Source organism: Sylvia atricapilla, chromosome 7, assembly GCF_009819655.1.
Source record: "Sylvia atricapilla isolate bSylAtr1 chromosome 7, bSylAtr1.pri, whole genome shotgun sequence".
NCBI lineage: Eukaryota > Metazoa > Chordata > Aves > Passeriformes > Sylviidae > Sylvia > Sylvia atricapilla.
In genome coordinates, this window is record NC_089146.1 from 16927815 (window position 1) to 16942144 (window position 14330).

The following is a 14330-nucleotide window of genomic DNA, read 5'->3' on the forward strand; positions in this document are numbered from 1 at the left end:
GAGAAATCAAAACCACCTGGGAATAATCAGACGCTTGCTGTCATAAAAAAAGAAAGTTAAAGGATTATAGAAGAGCCACACCATTCTTGTTCCCCAACAAGCCAGGAAGGAAACTTTTATTGTGGAGGTGTGTTGCAGTTGGCAGGTTATCTACTATCTTTACATAGGCATTTTAAATAGGGTCTGTAATAAATCTTTTAATTGAAAGGCTTTACAGAACACAGACCTGTGGTTGATCTAACTGAACACTGGATGTCACTATTTATACACACTATTAGTCATTTTAGAGGCATTAAAAACACAGTCCAGTGATGAATTGGAGCAATTCAGACATGTTTTTAAATCAGCTATCTTCAATTATTGTTGCTCTAGAGATAGCAGTTTCCATGAGCCAAAGCTTCCAAGCTGCCCAGACATGCATCAGTCATTTTCTACAGCTACCAAGCTGTGTGCCCTGGCAGTGCTGCTGGCAGGTATTCCCTAACAAGTGTACCACATCTTAGAGGAAAGAGTTGGGGTTTGTATAGAGAGATAATGGACTGGCTGTTCACTGCAACATCTCAGAGCTGAGACTCTGACCAGGCAGCCTTATAACTTTGCTGTTATGGGTGCTAAGAAACGATCAAAATACAACCCACCCAAAAGTGCAACAGCCCTCCCATGAGGCAACTCCTGGTCTGACTGTGCTGGAGAAGGTTCTACTCTACCCCTCATGAGCTACTGGGTTGGGAAAACCCTGTTCTCTCAAGCACATATGCCTTGAAGTTTTCATTCCTTAGCACTAATAACATACACCTCTTCTTCCACTCCCTTACCGGAAGGTGTTTTCTCAGGTATACAATTATTATGAGGTAGCACTTTTAAGAGACTGATCTTCCCTTATCTTTAGAGAAGATAAGAAAAAGAAAGTACCTCTGAGTCCAAGTGGTATGGAAAACAAATCAGTCCTGAGAGCCCACAAGACCAGGTTAGCTGCTAAAAAGACTAAGGACAGAAGACAGGTGAGAGGACATAAAGCTTAGTTGCAATTGATGTACTGTGAAATGAGGCTTCTTTTTAGTTTCTTGACCTCAATACAGTATCTTGAAGTTATCAATAGCATAGGAAAAGCTCATTAAGTATGCTTCAAAGCCCATGAAATCTTGTCAACTGTACCAAATTTCATAAACATGCTAAAACCCAAAATGATCAGAAATGTACACATTCCTATTCTGAAATGTACAGTCAGTAGAAATGTTTGGTTATTTTAGACCTTGATTCCCAACAGAATTTTTCAATATACTCATGTGTCTACCTGTCACTCTGCATCCTTGAAGTGCTAGGACTCTAAAAAATGTTTGACTCTTCTGCAGTTCTTAGATTCAACTTTTTTTTATGAAAAGGTAAAATACAACTAGAAACAGCCTTAGGTGGTTTTTGCTAGTAAAGAGAACAAATGAAAATACCTTTCCTGATTTGTAAAAATACATTTCTGTGCCCAACACGTGAACCTAGGTCTTCCTAGGGCTATTCAGCCAAAACACTATGGGTGTCAAGGGGGTTTATTTTCCACAGAACCTGGCTGCACAATGGAACATCTAAGAGTCAGAAATTATGACTCGAAACACATGGCTGGAAATTATGCACCCTGAATCTTATTTTGTTCCATGCAGTTTTTTCTGAGATGTATGCTGGCGAAAATGTTCCTTTTTTTAACTGCAAAGTTGTTTTTTAAAATTTGAGCACAGTAGGCTGTTTAGCTGAGGCTTATGAAGAGGTTTTGCTCTTTCTTAATCTTTACACAATACAGTGTAATTCTGCTAACACAAGTAATCTGTTCAGGGGGCAAAACAGGAATCAAGGTACAATATACTAACATGATATGTACAATATATCAATACAATATAATGTATCCTATATAGAGGATTATACAGACTAGTAACTTTAATAAGCAATATGAATGTTGTTGTACATATGTGCCATTTTACAAATGGGTAGGGGCAGAATGTGCCTTACACAAAAATCTGTTGAGAACCTGGAAATGAAAAAGCTGTGGTGCAAAAGACAATGGTCTGTCATTCTCTTCTCAGAATATACTACAGATACAAAGCAGTGAAAGGGCACCTGAAAAAAGCAGCACAGCTCAGGTAAACTTCTGTAGTTTGTGATCCCAGCTTTGATGCAGTAAGCTGTTAAGACTGCTCAGAGTATCTAACAGCCTATGGCTCACTCCTGTGAACAAGGTGCAGAGCATTCATTCTCCACATGCAAAATTCCAAGCACTGAGCCAAACTGTAAGAGAAATACAGTAGACATTTGTTGATTTTTTTTTTTTTTAATAATACCCACAAGCATCTACAGATGTGATCCCATGTAATGAAGCATGTGGCCTTAAGCTGGAATTATTTGCAAACAGCAGGATCTCCTGGCAAGAGAGATGGCACTTGCTGTGTTAGGAAAGCTGTCCCTCTAAAACCATGTTTGGTTAGCACCTATGCCCTGTTGAAATTGGCATAGATAATTCTGAGTGGGAAAGATGCCAGCACGACAGATGGGAATGAATAGAGTCATGCCAGAGAACCAGGATGTTCATTGAGTCTGAGTATTAGGGACAGAGTCCTTTCCAAGAATTTTGAAATGGCAGGCTGTCCAAGGTTTTTCTACTTTAGGTACAAAATGTGAGAATATATGATCTCTTTTGTAACTATGAGCAAAATCAATTAAAGGCATTTAAAAATAGCTCATCTGAGCCATACAAAGCATGACAGTAGGCAGTTGAATTGGAGCAACTTTTTCTCTGGATTCAGACTGGCACCAGGTCCTAGAGGGCAGAACCTGAGCACCTGAGTCAAAAGGATTCCACAGGTTTTCTCCTAAGTGGTTCTGACTGAAAAGCTTTCAGATAATAATGAATATTGTTCATTTGCACACTGCCTTTCAGGCTGTAAGCCCAAAGAAATTTGCAGAGGTATGAGAATCTAAACTCAGCTGGGCGGTGTGTCATTTACAATTAAGCAGATGAATCTTGCATGTATTAATGGGCTGTAGGCCCATCTCCCCTCCAACCAGGGATCATCAGCTGGAAGTAGAGCCTCCGAAAGAAGGTGGAGGAAGGCAAAATCCTTCTGCCACAGTCCTGTGTACCCTGCTTTTGCTCTTTATCTGGCACAGATAGCCATAACAGATCAGTTATCCAAAACACTAATATAGCTTCCGAACAAGATTTATTAATTCCTGTAGCACTGAACAGCTACATTTCCTATTTCTCTTTTCAGATTATGAACGGCCAAAATGTATTGCCCAAACAGACTTGTCTAGGATCATTCATATAATTCTAGCAAACAGGAAAAACAACAAATCTAAGAAAAAAGGCTCACTAATTTATGTTTAAAACCTAGGAATCTGTTGTTGCAATTTTCCCTGCACAAAAAACCTGTATTTCCAGAAGAGCCCACTAAGAAAACATTCCTCCATTTTGGATTTCTTCAGCTTCAGCTATGAAAATTTATGGAAAAAAACTTGTGAAAAACTTCTGAAAAAAATTGGCTCTAATTTATGCAAAGTCTTGGCTGTCTATGCTGTGTATTATAAGAAAAGTGTTAAAATTAGATTGGTGATATTGTGCTCTAACCAGTGCAGCCAATAGTGTCAGATTACAGCTGAACTTTGTTTTCTGTTCAAAAGGTGTTTAGTACTGTTAGTAGCATAAAAAGCATTGCTGACTTTATTTTTATTTAATCCAGTGATATTTTGTAACCAAGAAATCCATGTGTGTGTTATCCCATGTGACCATTTGAAGTGACTATTTCAGGTATGGGCTTTTTTTTGCAACATAGCCTTGAGGAATATCATGAATCATCTGAGTAAGAAAACTTAGTTAAAGGAGTTTATGTTATAAAGTAATACATGAAGAGGTATATTAATTCTAAATGTTCTGAATGTTCTGTGCATTTATAAAAATTACTTTGATTAAATATCAGTCTATTGTTTCATTACAACATTTCCTCAAAAATCAATTTCCAGAAAATATTGGGCAGATACATAATAATAATTTTTAAACACACATGAGTTCACCCTGAATGTGGCAATCCTAACACACACAGTGTAATAGATGTGAACCATTAAGTGAAACTGTTCATGAACCTGACATTTCCTTCCACTTTAGGTTGCATTGCAAAGATTAATGGGGACTGAATAATTTCTGAGGTCTTTTCCAACTTTAAAATTTAAAAAATTAAAAAATTTAAAAAAATTAAAATTTAAAAATTTAAAAAATCTATGATTGTATGAAATGCAAATAAAAGTTACATTAAAATAGGCTATCATAATTTTATAGACAAATTCGAATTTTTGCTGACATATAAAATTAATTTTAAAAGTACAGGATTGTCTTCCACCTTGTGACATTCTGGGTTTTACAAAAGGCTGGTGTATTTTTAATATTTATATTGTTGTACAGCATGATAAAAGTAACCAGTAGAACCTGAATGCTAAACAATAGAGATTGTTACCTAGAGGGAAAGCAGCTCTACCAGTCTTTTCTGGCAAGGTTCCTCGGAGCCGTGATGTCACTTGCCACCAGAATCCAATAGCTAGGATGAAGATGAGTACACCCCTTTTCCATGCTAAATTTCTGCTGAAGCAGAATGTTTTTCCTCTTGACAACATCCCCTTTAGACATATATAGGCTGTGGTGTAGCAGACCCTGCTTATATAATCATTGTGATATTTAAAGCAGATCTTAAAGATCAAACAATTACATCGTAAGTATTATCATGATTTCCCATTCAAATTGCATGAATGTTCTGAACAATATTAGCACACACTTCAAATCTTGCCTAGCATGAGCATGCTATGATGTTTGTGCCTGATGTCATACATTTCTAGGACTCAAGTGTTAAAATAATCAATGATCTGCTGAGCAGAATGCTCTACAGCCTAAATCAGCTCTACTTTGTTAATTGCTTCCTGCTCTCCATTGAAAGAAGCTATTGAGACTATAAAAAAACAAATTTAGAAAAAAAAAAAAGGCTCGGGTAAGTACTCTTGGGGACAAAGATCACTGAAAAGACAGTATCTCCCTTTCCCTTGTAAAGGAGAAGTCTAGATTTTAGAGAAAAAATTTTATCATCTGTATTCCTATGAAGCATCTCTTATGATCCACCCAACTCTGCAATTAAAACAACATTCCTTATGTCAAAATTGGCCAACTACTAATAATCACTGAAGTAAACAGGTATTAAGAGAGTGCTACCAAGAGAATTTCTACTTAAAGCGGAGCCATCTAATAATGGCTTTGTTCCTTCTCCCAAAAAATCGTTTCAGTACTCTGAAGTGTATTAATTCTGCTATATATATATATCTTCTTTCCACAAGCCATTGCTCCAGTTTTATGAGTGCTGAATGGGATAATTCAGTCCTGAATAGGAAGATTCAACCATACAGCTGTGAATGGAAGAGGTAGAATCTGAAACATGGCCCAGGCTGCAAAAAACACTGAAAACCCCTGACTTTGTAAATCAATATCAATCAATGCTTTGCAAAGTACATCATAAATCTGGATGTTCAAGAGAGCTAACCCTGAGGTAATACACCTTAAGTTTTAAAATATTTCACAAACATTAGGATAATCTCAGGAGACCTTTGATCCAATTTCATCCTTTGGGGGTCTTTCAACAATTAAGAGTTATTGGAATATATTCTCCTCTTCAAAACAGATTGGAAAAAAAAAAAAAAAAAAAAAAGACTAGTGTGAGTGTGTGACATGTTTTGAGTTAATAATCCTCTGTTGGGAGATAAAATTTAACCTGAAGGAATAGGTTTCGATCTAGCAGCAGAATATTTTATTTAGGCTTTGGACAATGGGATTTCTCTTAACTAGCCAAGATTTCTCCTTCAGCAAATACAGAACATTCAGATATAGACATTCATCTTTTATAAGTTATTAATAATAAATGTTGAATTCTGGCAGACCTTCTAGTGCAAAGCACTCAGGACATGCTCATTTATTTAGCATTGCATAGGACTGTACTTGTTCAGCTGAGCCAGTATGCAACTACCATCATTCGTCTGTACCTGGAGGAAAACCAACCTGTATCTATCAGGCAGGCATTCCAGTTTATGGGTATTGTGCCCAGTTGCCTTATTACCTGCTTTCTGGACAGATATAAGGCTTGATAGTACTCTAAGAAGTCACCAGAAAAATGCCATTTGTATGCAACATCCATTCTGCTGATACTCGTGTGTGGTAACATTCAGAGCCTGTTATGTGTAGATATATTCATTAATTTCAAGGTTATAAAGTGAAAGTCCATGTCACTGTAGAACTGATCCACTGTATGGCGAACCTAGGAAATGAGTTGTTTGGCCGTGAGAGTGAAACAGATGCTGCTTTTCTTAAAAATAGGATAAAAAGACTGAGAGAAGCTTTATGGTTCCAGGAGAAGTTATTAGAAAGCTTGGTAAATTTGATATGACCTTTTCTCTTTCAATTCTGGGAATGGAGAAGGCCAAACTGGTGGAACTACAGCTAGCAGTCACTTGCTGTTCTCACTGCACTGACACAAAGCTGGCTCAGCAGCAGGGAATTGTAAGGCCACAGGACCTGTGGGAGAAGACTGGAGTGGCTCTTCAGGCACCACATACTGCAAACATCTGCACTCCATCTTCCCAGCCAGAGGCAAAATGGGGAGAAAACCTCTTCTGGCATCCTTGGCTGCTGCCCACATGTGCAACTGGTCCTGACACGGAGAGACAATCAGAAAACTGGGAACCTGCTCTAAAAGACTTTCAGAAATGTGCTGAGCAACTACAAATTACACTGTCTTTAGCACACTGATGCCCTTCCTTGGGGACCTACCAGCAGGTCAGCCATAGGATAGGAAACAGTGTGAGGTTAACCAGCATTTCTTTATGAAGAGCTGCTTGAATTAAACTCAGCCTGGTCCCTAGAGATCAGTAATAGCTCTTCAAAATCCTCCTGAAAGAAACAGCTGAGCCAGATTCAAAATACACTATCAGATGTTATGCCTTAAAAGCAACAATAAACGAGTGTTTAATAGTGGTTTTGACACTGTTCACAACAAATGGCTTGTGAGTGCCTTTTTTACAAAACATCCTGGGGTGGGAATTGTGAAAGAAGAGGGTTTCTGTTTATTGTGGTTTTGAATCCATGTGACTTTGTGCTGTGTGTACACAGAAGCGTAATTTCCATTTTCTTCTCCATTCATGAGAGCTGAGGAAAGATTTGTTTCGTGCCTGGAGGTCCAGACCTCCAGTTTCCCAAGGAGAAAGCACATCTCAAACTGCTGCACTTCCTTCCATGAAGAAGTGAATTTCTTTGTTGCAGACGCTCTGCCAGCAGCTCTACTTCTAAGATGAAGTATCCATCTTCAGAAATAGGGTACTCTGAATGTCACTGTACACCAGCATGTCACATTACAGCATTCGCTTTTGCTTTATGATTTTACTCATGGTGATGGAAATACTTATTCCCACAACAGCACATGGATCGTAATTTTTTTTTTTTTGAGTGAGATGTTCTGCCTAACCTTTAAAAGATTTTGCCACTGATACTTATTTCTTAGTGCTTGTCTGTGGAGGAAGCATGTGGCAGACACTGCAGATCTGTCCGTGCACCTCAGTTCCCAAAAAATGTGTGCAAGCCATGAAAAAAAAACCAAAACCAAACCAAAAACCCCAAACCACTGGTTTATAACCTCTTTTGCTGGCCTTTACAGACTGACTTTTTACTGTGGTGTTACTAAGACTTTGGATGCACACTGGAACCAAACTAAGCTTGTTGCTGAATTGAGGCAGGGAGCAGAAAGCTGGAAAATTCAAATAGTACTGTTGTCTCTCAGTTTGGACCTACAACTGAGTACATCTCCCCTGAAACTAAAGATCAGAAGACACTGCGTTGTAGGTTATAAAAGCAACATTATGGTGAATGTTGGTATGCAGCTGTTGAAAGCACCTATTGATCATGTGTGCTGAGGGGTGTTCAGGTTGCCGATATGGAGCATGTCTCAGCTTTGTGGCACCTGTGGTTTAACCAGTGACAGCAACATCAATCGTCCTCTACATCTGCAGGAGCCCAGCACCCATCCTGGGACTGCTCCCATCCCTATATACAGCACACACAGCCCCTTACTCGGCCCACTGGAGACCGTCTGCAGCACACGATTTTAGAATTTGCTTTTATGGCACAGATTGTATCAAATTAAAATCGTACAGCTTAACAACTCTTTCCCAGTGTTTTACTCCCAACGTCGATTTTTCAGCATCTTTACTAGTTGGCACTAATACCACTTAGCAAATGACCATTAAAATAACAATCCCATTATCAAAGGAAAAACATCAAAGCACATGTAAGCGATTAAAACGGGAAATCTCGGGAACACATGCTCAGCTCAGCAAAGATAATCCTATTTAGGTTAATCTTGATTAAAAAGGATTCTTTCGTTACTTGGGTGTGAATCTGCTCATCGTGCAGAAACGACTAATTGAACAGTAGGGGCTTTCTGCACGCAGCAGGAGCCCTCGGACGCGCCCCCTTTCCCTGCCGTGACGCGCTAGGGCAGGGGGCGCGACAGCGACACTGCCACAGCGACACTGACGCGGCGCTCTGCAGCGCCACCCTCACGGCGACACCGACCCTCACGGCGGAACCGCCCCCGCGAGCGCCAGGCGCGCCGCGGCTGCGCGGGGAAGCAACACACAGCCCACGCCCCCCACCACCGCCAATGGCGCCGGCACAAAGTGACCTTGGCCGCGCCCCGCCCCTTCCGCCGCCCGGCCCCGCCGCGCCTGCGCACAGCCGGCCCAGCCCGTCGGCCCGAGCGCGGCACCGCAGCGGTGAGAACCGCGCCACTCGCGCCATCCGCGCCCATCGCCGCCCCCGCCCGCCGCACCCTCACCCTCTCCCTCTCTCCGCAGAGACGCCGGATCGTGACCCCCGGGACGCCGCCCGCTAAGATGTTCGCTTGCGCCAAGCTCGCCACCTCGCCCTCCCTGGTGAGTGGGGGTGCGCGGGGGGCGCCTGTGCCTCCTCACCGACCCCGTCCCTGTCGGCGGCGGAGTGGGCGGCGGTCGCGGGCCGATCGCGGGTTGCGCGGGCCTCCGAGCCCCGCGGCAGCGCCCTGGGACGGGCCGTACCGAGCGCTACCCGCCCGGGAGCGAAGGGGTGGGGGTGGGGGTCGGGCAGACTGCGGCAGGGCCGCGTTCTCCTTCCTGCCTCCTTGGCGCGGCCGGGGCCCTGTGCCAAGGTGAGGGGCCTTCGCACGCGAGCCGAGAAGGAGGGAGAGGTCAGCGCAGCCACCGGCTCCTGGGCCTACTGCGCTCCCTGCCTCGCTGTAGGTCAAACTTCAGCCTGTTGCTTGTCCTTTGCAAGGCCGAGATTTTTTGCCCTTGCAGAGATAAGGGATTGTCCTGCATGAAAATGCCCTCTCTGGCCTGCAGAAGGTCTCATTTTGTGTGGTCCAGGCCCAGGTTTCCCCTGCAGGAAGAGCTTTGTGCAAGAGCCGATATGACCTTAGACTGCTGGGAGCCCAAGGACACATGCAGGCCGCTTGTGAAAAAGGATTCATTCATTTGTGCCTCGCTAAATTCGAAAGTCTAGGTTACCTCTGTGCATGTAACAACTTTGAAATTCATTTTGATGGCTTTTATTTATTCATTTCAAAACGTGTTTCACTGCCTCCTGGTCGGTCGGGCATTTTTGTCGCTGTTTTGCTTTATTTTCTGTCAGCATAGTGCATGTATATGTTAACTGAATGATGTGGCTATTTACAATATATCTCCTGAAAACAGTGCTGTCAGATTGCACAGCAGTGCTTGCTTCTGTATCTTTATTGTATATCCAGCTGTTCAGAGATTGCTTTCCTTCGAGGAAGACAAATGGCTTAGTAGCTAAGAGTCTTACTATCTTACAGACTATTGTATGGAACAGTTGTGATCAAATGTTTCTTTTTTTATAGTTTTTTTCCTCCTCTTACAGATCCGTGCTGGATCAAGAGTCTTGTACAGACCAATTTCGGCGTCTGTGTTGTCTAGGCCAGAGGTCAAGAATGGAGAGGTACCTTATAAACAAAATTCTGTATCTTCCTAAATTACCTGGTGAGCCTAAATGTCCTCAACTTAGAGTTCACTTGTACTAACTCAAATACCTATAGTGTGAAACTTGCTTTAAGTCAAACACCTAATAATACTTGTTGCTGTCTTGATGTTTCCCCTGAGAAGTCTTTCACATTTAAAGTTGATACTTTCAGGTGGAACAGGTAACATTCTGAAGTTTAGACTTACTATCTCATCACTCTGAAGGAAAAGTAGACATTGGATCTAATACAGCTTTTAAAACTGCATAGTAATACTATCCCATGATCTTCTGTCTGAATATAATGCCTTTTCATGTTTTGTTTTCTTAGGGCAAGTCAACAGTTAACGGGGCCCAAAATACTGTCTCCCGAGTAGCACTTAGAGAATTCCAGACTAGTGCTATCAGCAGGGACATTGACACTGCTGCCAAATTCATTGGTGCTGGTGCAGCCACAGTAGGTGTGGCTGGTTCTGGTGCTGGTATTGGAACAGTCTTCGGTAGTCTAATCATTGGTTATGCCAGGTAATCAATCTCTCCCTTTAAAAACTCTTTAATTGCATGCAGATGTATCTCAGAACAGCTGAACTGTAGAAAATACAATGACACTGTAATAAATTCTGTTAATGATTAGTGTTACTGACACACATGGCTGAAGAGAACCATTTGAAACTGTACCATATTCACCATATTCATCAGGATGGCTCTGTTGTTAAAGGCAGAACTTTGTACACTCTTCCTGGAGGAGAGCCATGAAAGAAATTGCATCATTAGACTTGGTCAGTCTTTCAGTCACTGAAGTCCAGTGTTTGAGCATTCAGTTCCAGAACAGAATTAAAAATACAGCCTGTATCTTTTCCCATTTAAGAGGAAAAGTCCTAAAGAAAACATTCTGAGAACTGGCAATAAGGAATGAGAGTCCATATGCTTTAGTATTCATAGTCAGAATTGTTGTTTAGGAATGAATGTCTGATTTTCTTTCTTAACACATTCACCTTTGTGTCTCAGAATATGCAGTTATTTTAGCAAATAAGTTATCATTCCTTCTAGAAAGCTGAAGGGGGCAAAGGTGAGGATTTTGTAGTAGGGCTGAGCTTTCAGGTAATTTTACAACATTTCTGTGATAGAAGTAGTTCACATAGCATCATGGAATAGCAGAACTGATACAGGCATAAAAGATGTTCCATGTTCTTCACTTCTTTTTCAACACTTAACTTTTTCAAGTTAAGTGTTACTTCTTAATAAAGACTTGAGCATTATTGAAGACAAGTTCACTTTCCACTTAAAGAAACAAGTGTTTTCAGCACAAAATTAATATATCAAGTTTTGAATTTGATATGGATGTGTCAGTAAGAGGTTGTAGAATATTAATTCATAGTTCTATGTTGAAGATTTTCTCCTTTCACTTCTTGAAGGCATATTCATTGCATTTTTGCAACAAACTGCTGCTTTTATTTTTTTTTTCTCCTACACTTAAGTGGTTTCAGTTCCTGTATTTGCCTTGAGAGCTGCTTAAAACGTGATACACATGAAATTCCTTGGAGTATATTTCTCATGTCACAGATGTGAAATAAATTTCTAAAGACTAGTGCTGATAGTTTCTGCATGGGAGGATGTAGAGAAGTTAAATTCAGAAGATATATGAGTGTAGTCAGAAAAACTATGCTCATTTGTAAAACCCTTACACCATCTACATAACCTGAGACTGGTCTTAATTGCCAACTAATTTGTCTTCAGTGAAATCTTTGCAAAAAATTGGTTGGATTTATTGGATTTTTTTGAAGAATCTGTAGCAAGGAGCTATGAGGTTAAACTGCATGAAAAATATCTTAATTGTAAGGATAAAAAGCTCTTACACCTTCTCTTTCTTCTAGAAATCCTTCTCTGAAGCAGCAGCTGTTCTCATACGCTATCCTGGGATTCGCCCTGTCTGAAGCTATGGGTCTCTTCTGTCTGATGGTTGCTTTCTTGATCCTATTTGCCATGTGAATAGAGATCTGCCTGTAATATTGGCATTGGAATGTAACTGCATTTTATGGGACTCCCAAAATGTTGGTGTCATGGAAATTGATGCTATTTCCAAAGTCATTTCATTAAAGATAACAACTTTAACTGTCAACTGTTGCCTTCATTTATTGTCTCTCTCACTAAGATATCTGGAAGATGGCAAATTGTAATTTGGTCTCCATAGATTACTCCTGATAATGACATAGCACCCTTCCAGTCAAACATTTTATTTATTAAAATTAATGTGGCATATACTTGTAAGATCAATGGATGCAGAGATTAAAGGCTGTACTGTGAAAGGCTGTACTGTTGGCCTTGTTCCTTCACTTGTGTTTTTGGTTTTCCTAAGCTAGCTGACACACACATTCTGGCACCTCTTGATAGACGGAGCCAAACACAAATCCATGAAAGTGATAGGAAACTCTTTGTATCAGTTTTCAAGTACACAAGATATTTTGATTACCATGGTAGGTTTTCCACTTGGATCTAACGAGTGTCCCTGTTGAGCTAAGTGAACAACTGCTTTAGTATGGTCCAAGACCTTTAGTTGTGATCCATGGACATATTTTATATAGTTACTGGATTTTTGACATCACCTGATAAAAAGAAAGAGCTTCCAGCTTTCCAATTTTGTAGTCAGCCTTGCATTATCTCACACATTATTGTAAGAGTTGTAGGATTAAAGCATTTTGGTTAAAAAACAAAAACAGCTGCAGTATCTACCTCCACTCCTCTAGTAGCAGCCTAAATGCATTTATGGTGTCATCTATTCTTGGAGGAAAACACTGTGTGCTACTATACTTGGTGGAGGGGTTGATAGCATCTCAAACTTAATCCAGAATATTAAATAATCTGATCATATAACAAATACAAGCTGAACTTCGTGAGAAAGCAAACCAAGCTTGTTAAATGTTATGCCATCTTGTTAAATAATTACTGAATTAAATATAGGAAACTTTATTGGAGGAAATGGAGAAATGATTAATGACTCAGATAAGTGCAATGTGTGGGTAAGATTTTGTTTTAATCTGAATTAAAAAGTACTAAGTGGGTATTCAAAGAGATATGGTTTAATGAACTTTGATCCCACTTTGGTTTATGGTGGACTTTGCCATGTTAGCAGTTGGACTTAATGATTTTAAAGGTCTAAAAACCTTTCCTTAAAGGTATTTCCCAACCTAAATGATTTTAGAATTTGTGTAGCAGAATTCTAGAACCTAGCGTGAGAAATAGCTTTCCCCACATGTTCTTAGTAGAAAACAGTAATTAATGCAGAGAATGTTCTTTTATTATGTGAATTTTAAGAGTGTAGAATATGAAGCATCTTAAATTAGTAGCTTTAGAGCAGTATTAGTAGTGTCTTACATCAGGAAGTGGGGGGTTTGAGGAGTGAGAGGGGGTAGGAGATGAAGCATATTGCAGGTGTCTTTATGGTCATGCAGTGGTGATTTTAGGAACTTGCTATTACCCATTCTTGGAAGGTTTTCATTTGCAAAGCTGACAGTGCATTTGTCCTGGCTGAAAGGTATTCTAACTCTAAAGCTCATCTGTGTACTGCTGTCTTTTTTTTTTCTCTTTCAGTACAGCAGGGATCTCTACAGGCATCTGAGGTAGCAATCTGTATTTCCTAAAATCATGGACCATGCAGAGGACGAGCTTAATTCAAGCTTCATGTTTCCATATCACTGGGATTTGACCAAACAAGCATCTTCACATTTGGCTTGGTCAAGTCCGGCTCCAACTCTGCTAATTCCACTTAGGAATTTGTTTGCATATAAAATGTTTCTGCTGAGCTGTAATGGTGTTTGGTGTAGATAGAGGACCTGGCTGAACTATTGCTCTATAATTTCAGTAAGAAAGCCACCCAAGCCACCGTGGATTACTTGAATCAGGTTTGAATAATGATTTTTGGATTTACATCCCATCTTTTACCACATGCATCACCCTGTCAAACATGAACCCTTTCTCTTGTGATCAGCCATGCCTGAAAGGCAGTGGACATCTTGGGTGATCTTACCTATGGATGTGAAGGTTGTTCAGGCAGTGGACATCTTGGGTGATCTTACCTATGGATGTGAAGGTTGTTTTAGTAGTAGCATCTCCCAAAGCTTAGTGCCTTTTTAATTCATTCTTAGACTGATGAGCATAGGCCAGACTTGGGCAAAGTGCCTGTTAGGTTACACCAGTCATGAAAGAATCAGATCTGGGTTCTACAGATAAAGATAAATTACTTTCAAAACAAGGCAACAAA

At 40.4% G+C, this 14330-nt stretch overlaps 1 protein-coding gene across 2 annotated transcripts in view; it reads left to right on the plus strand.

Annotated features, from left to right (window-relative positions):
* Positions 1 to 12191, plus strand: part of ATP5MC3 (ATP synthase membrane subunit c locus 3) — a 356405-nt gene extending 344214 nt beyond the window's left edge. The window contains exons 2-6 of one of the 2 annotated variants that reach the window (XM_066322763.1): positions 8807 to 8835; positions 8917 to 8994; positions 9977 to 10054; positions 10404 to 10597; positions 11947 to 12191. In XM_066322763.1, the coding sequence (XP_066178860.1) occupies positions 8956 to 8994; positions 9977 to 10054; positions 10404 to 10597; positions 11947 to 12061 (426 nt within the window). In that variant the 5' untranslated portion in view covers positions 8807 to 8835; positions 8917 to 8955 and the 3' untranslated portion in view covers positions 12062 to 12191. The other variant, XM_066322764.1, reaches the window with a different exon arrangement.
* The last annotated feature ends 2139 nt before the right edge of the window (positions 12192 to 14330 follow it).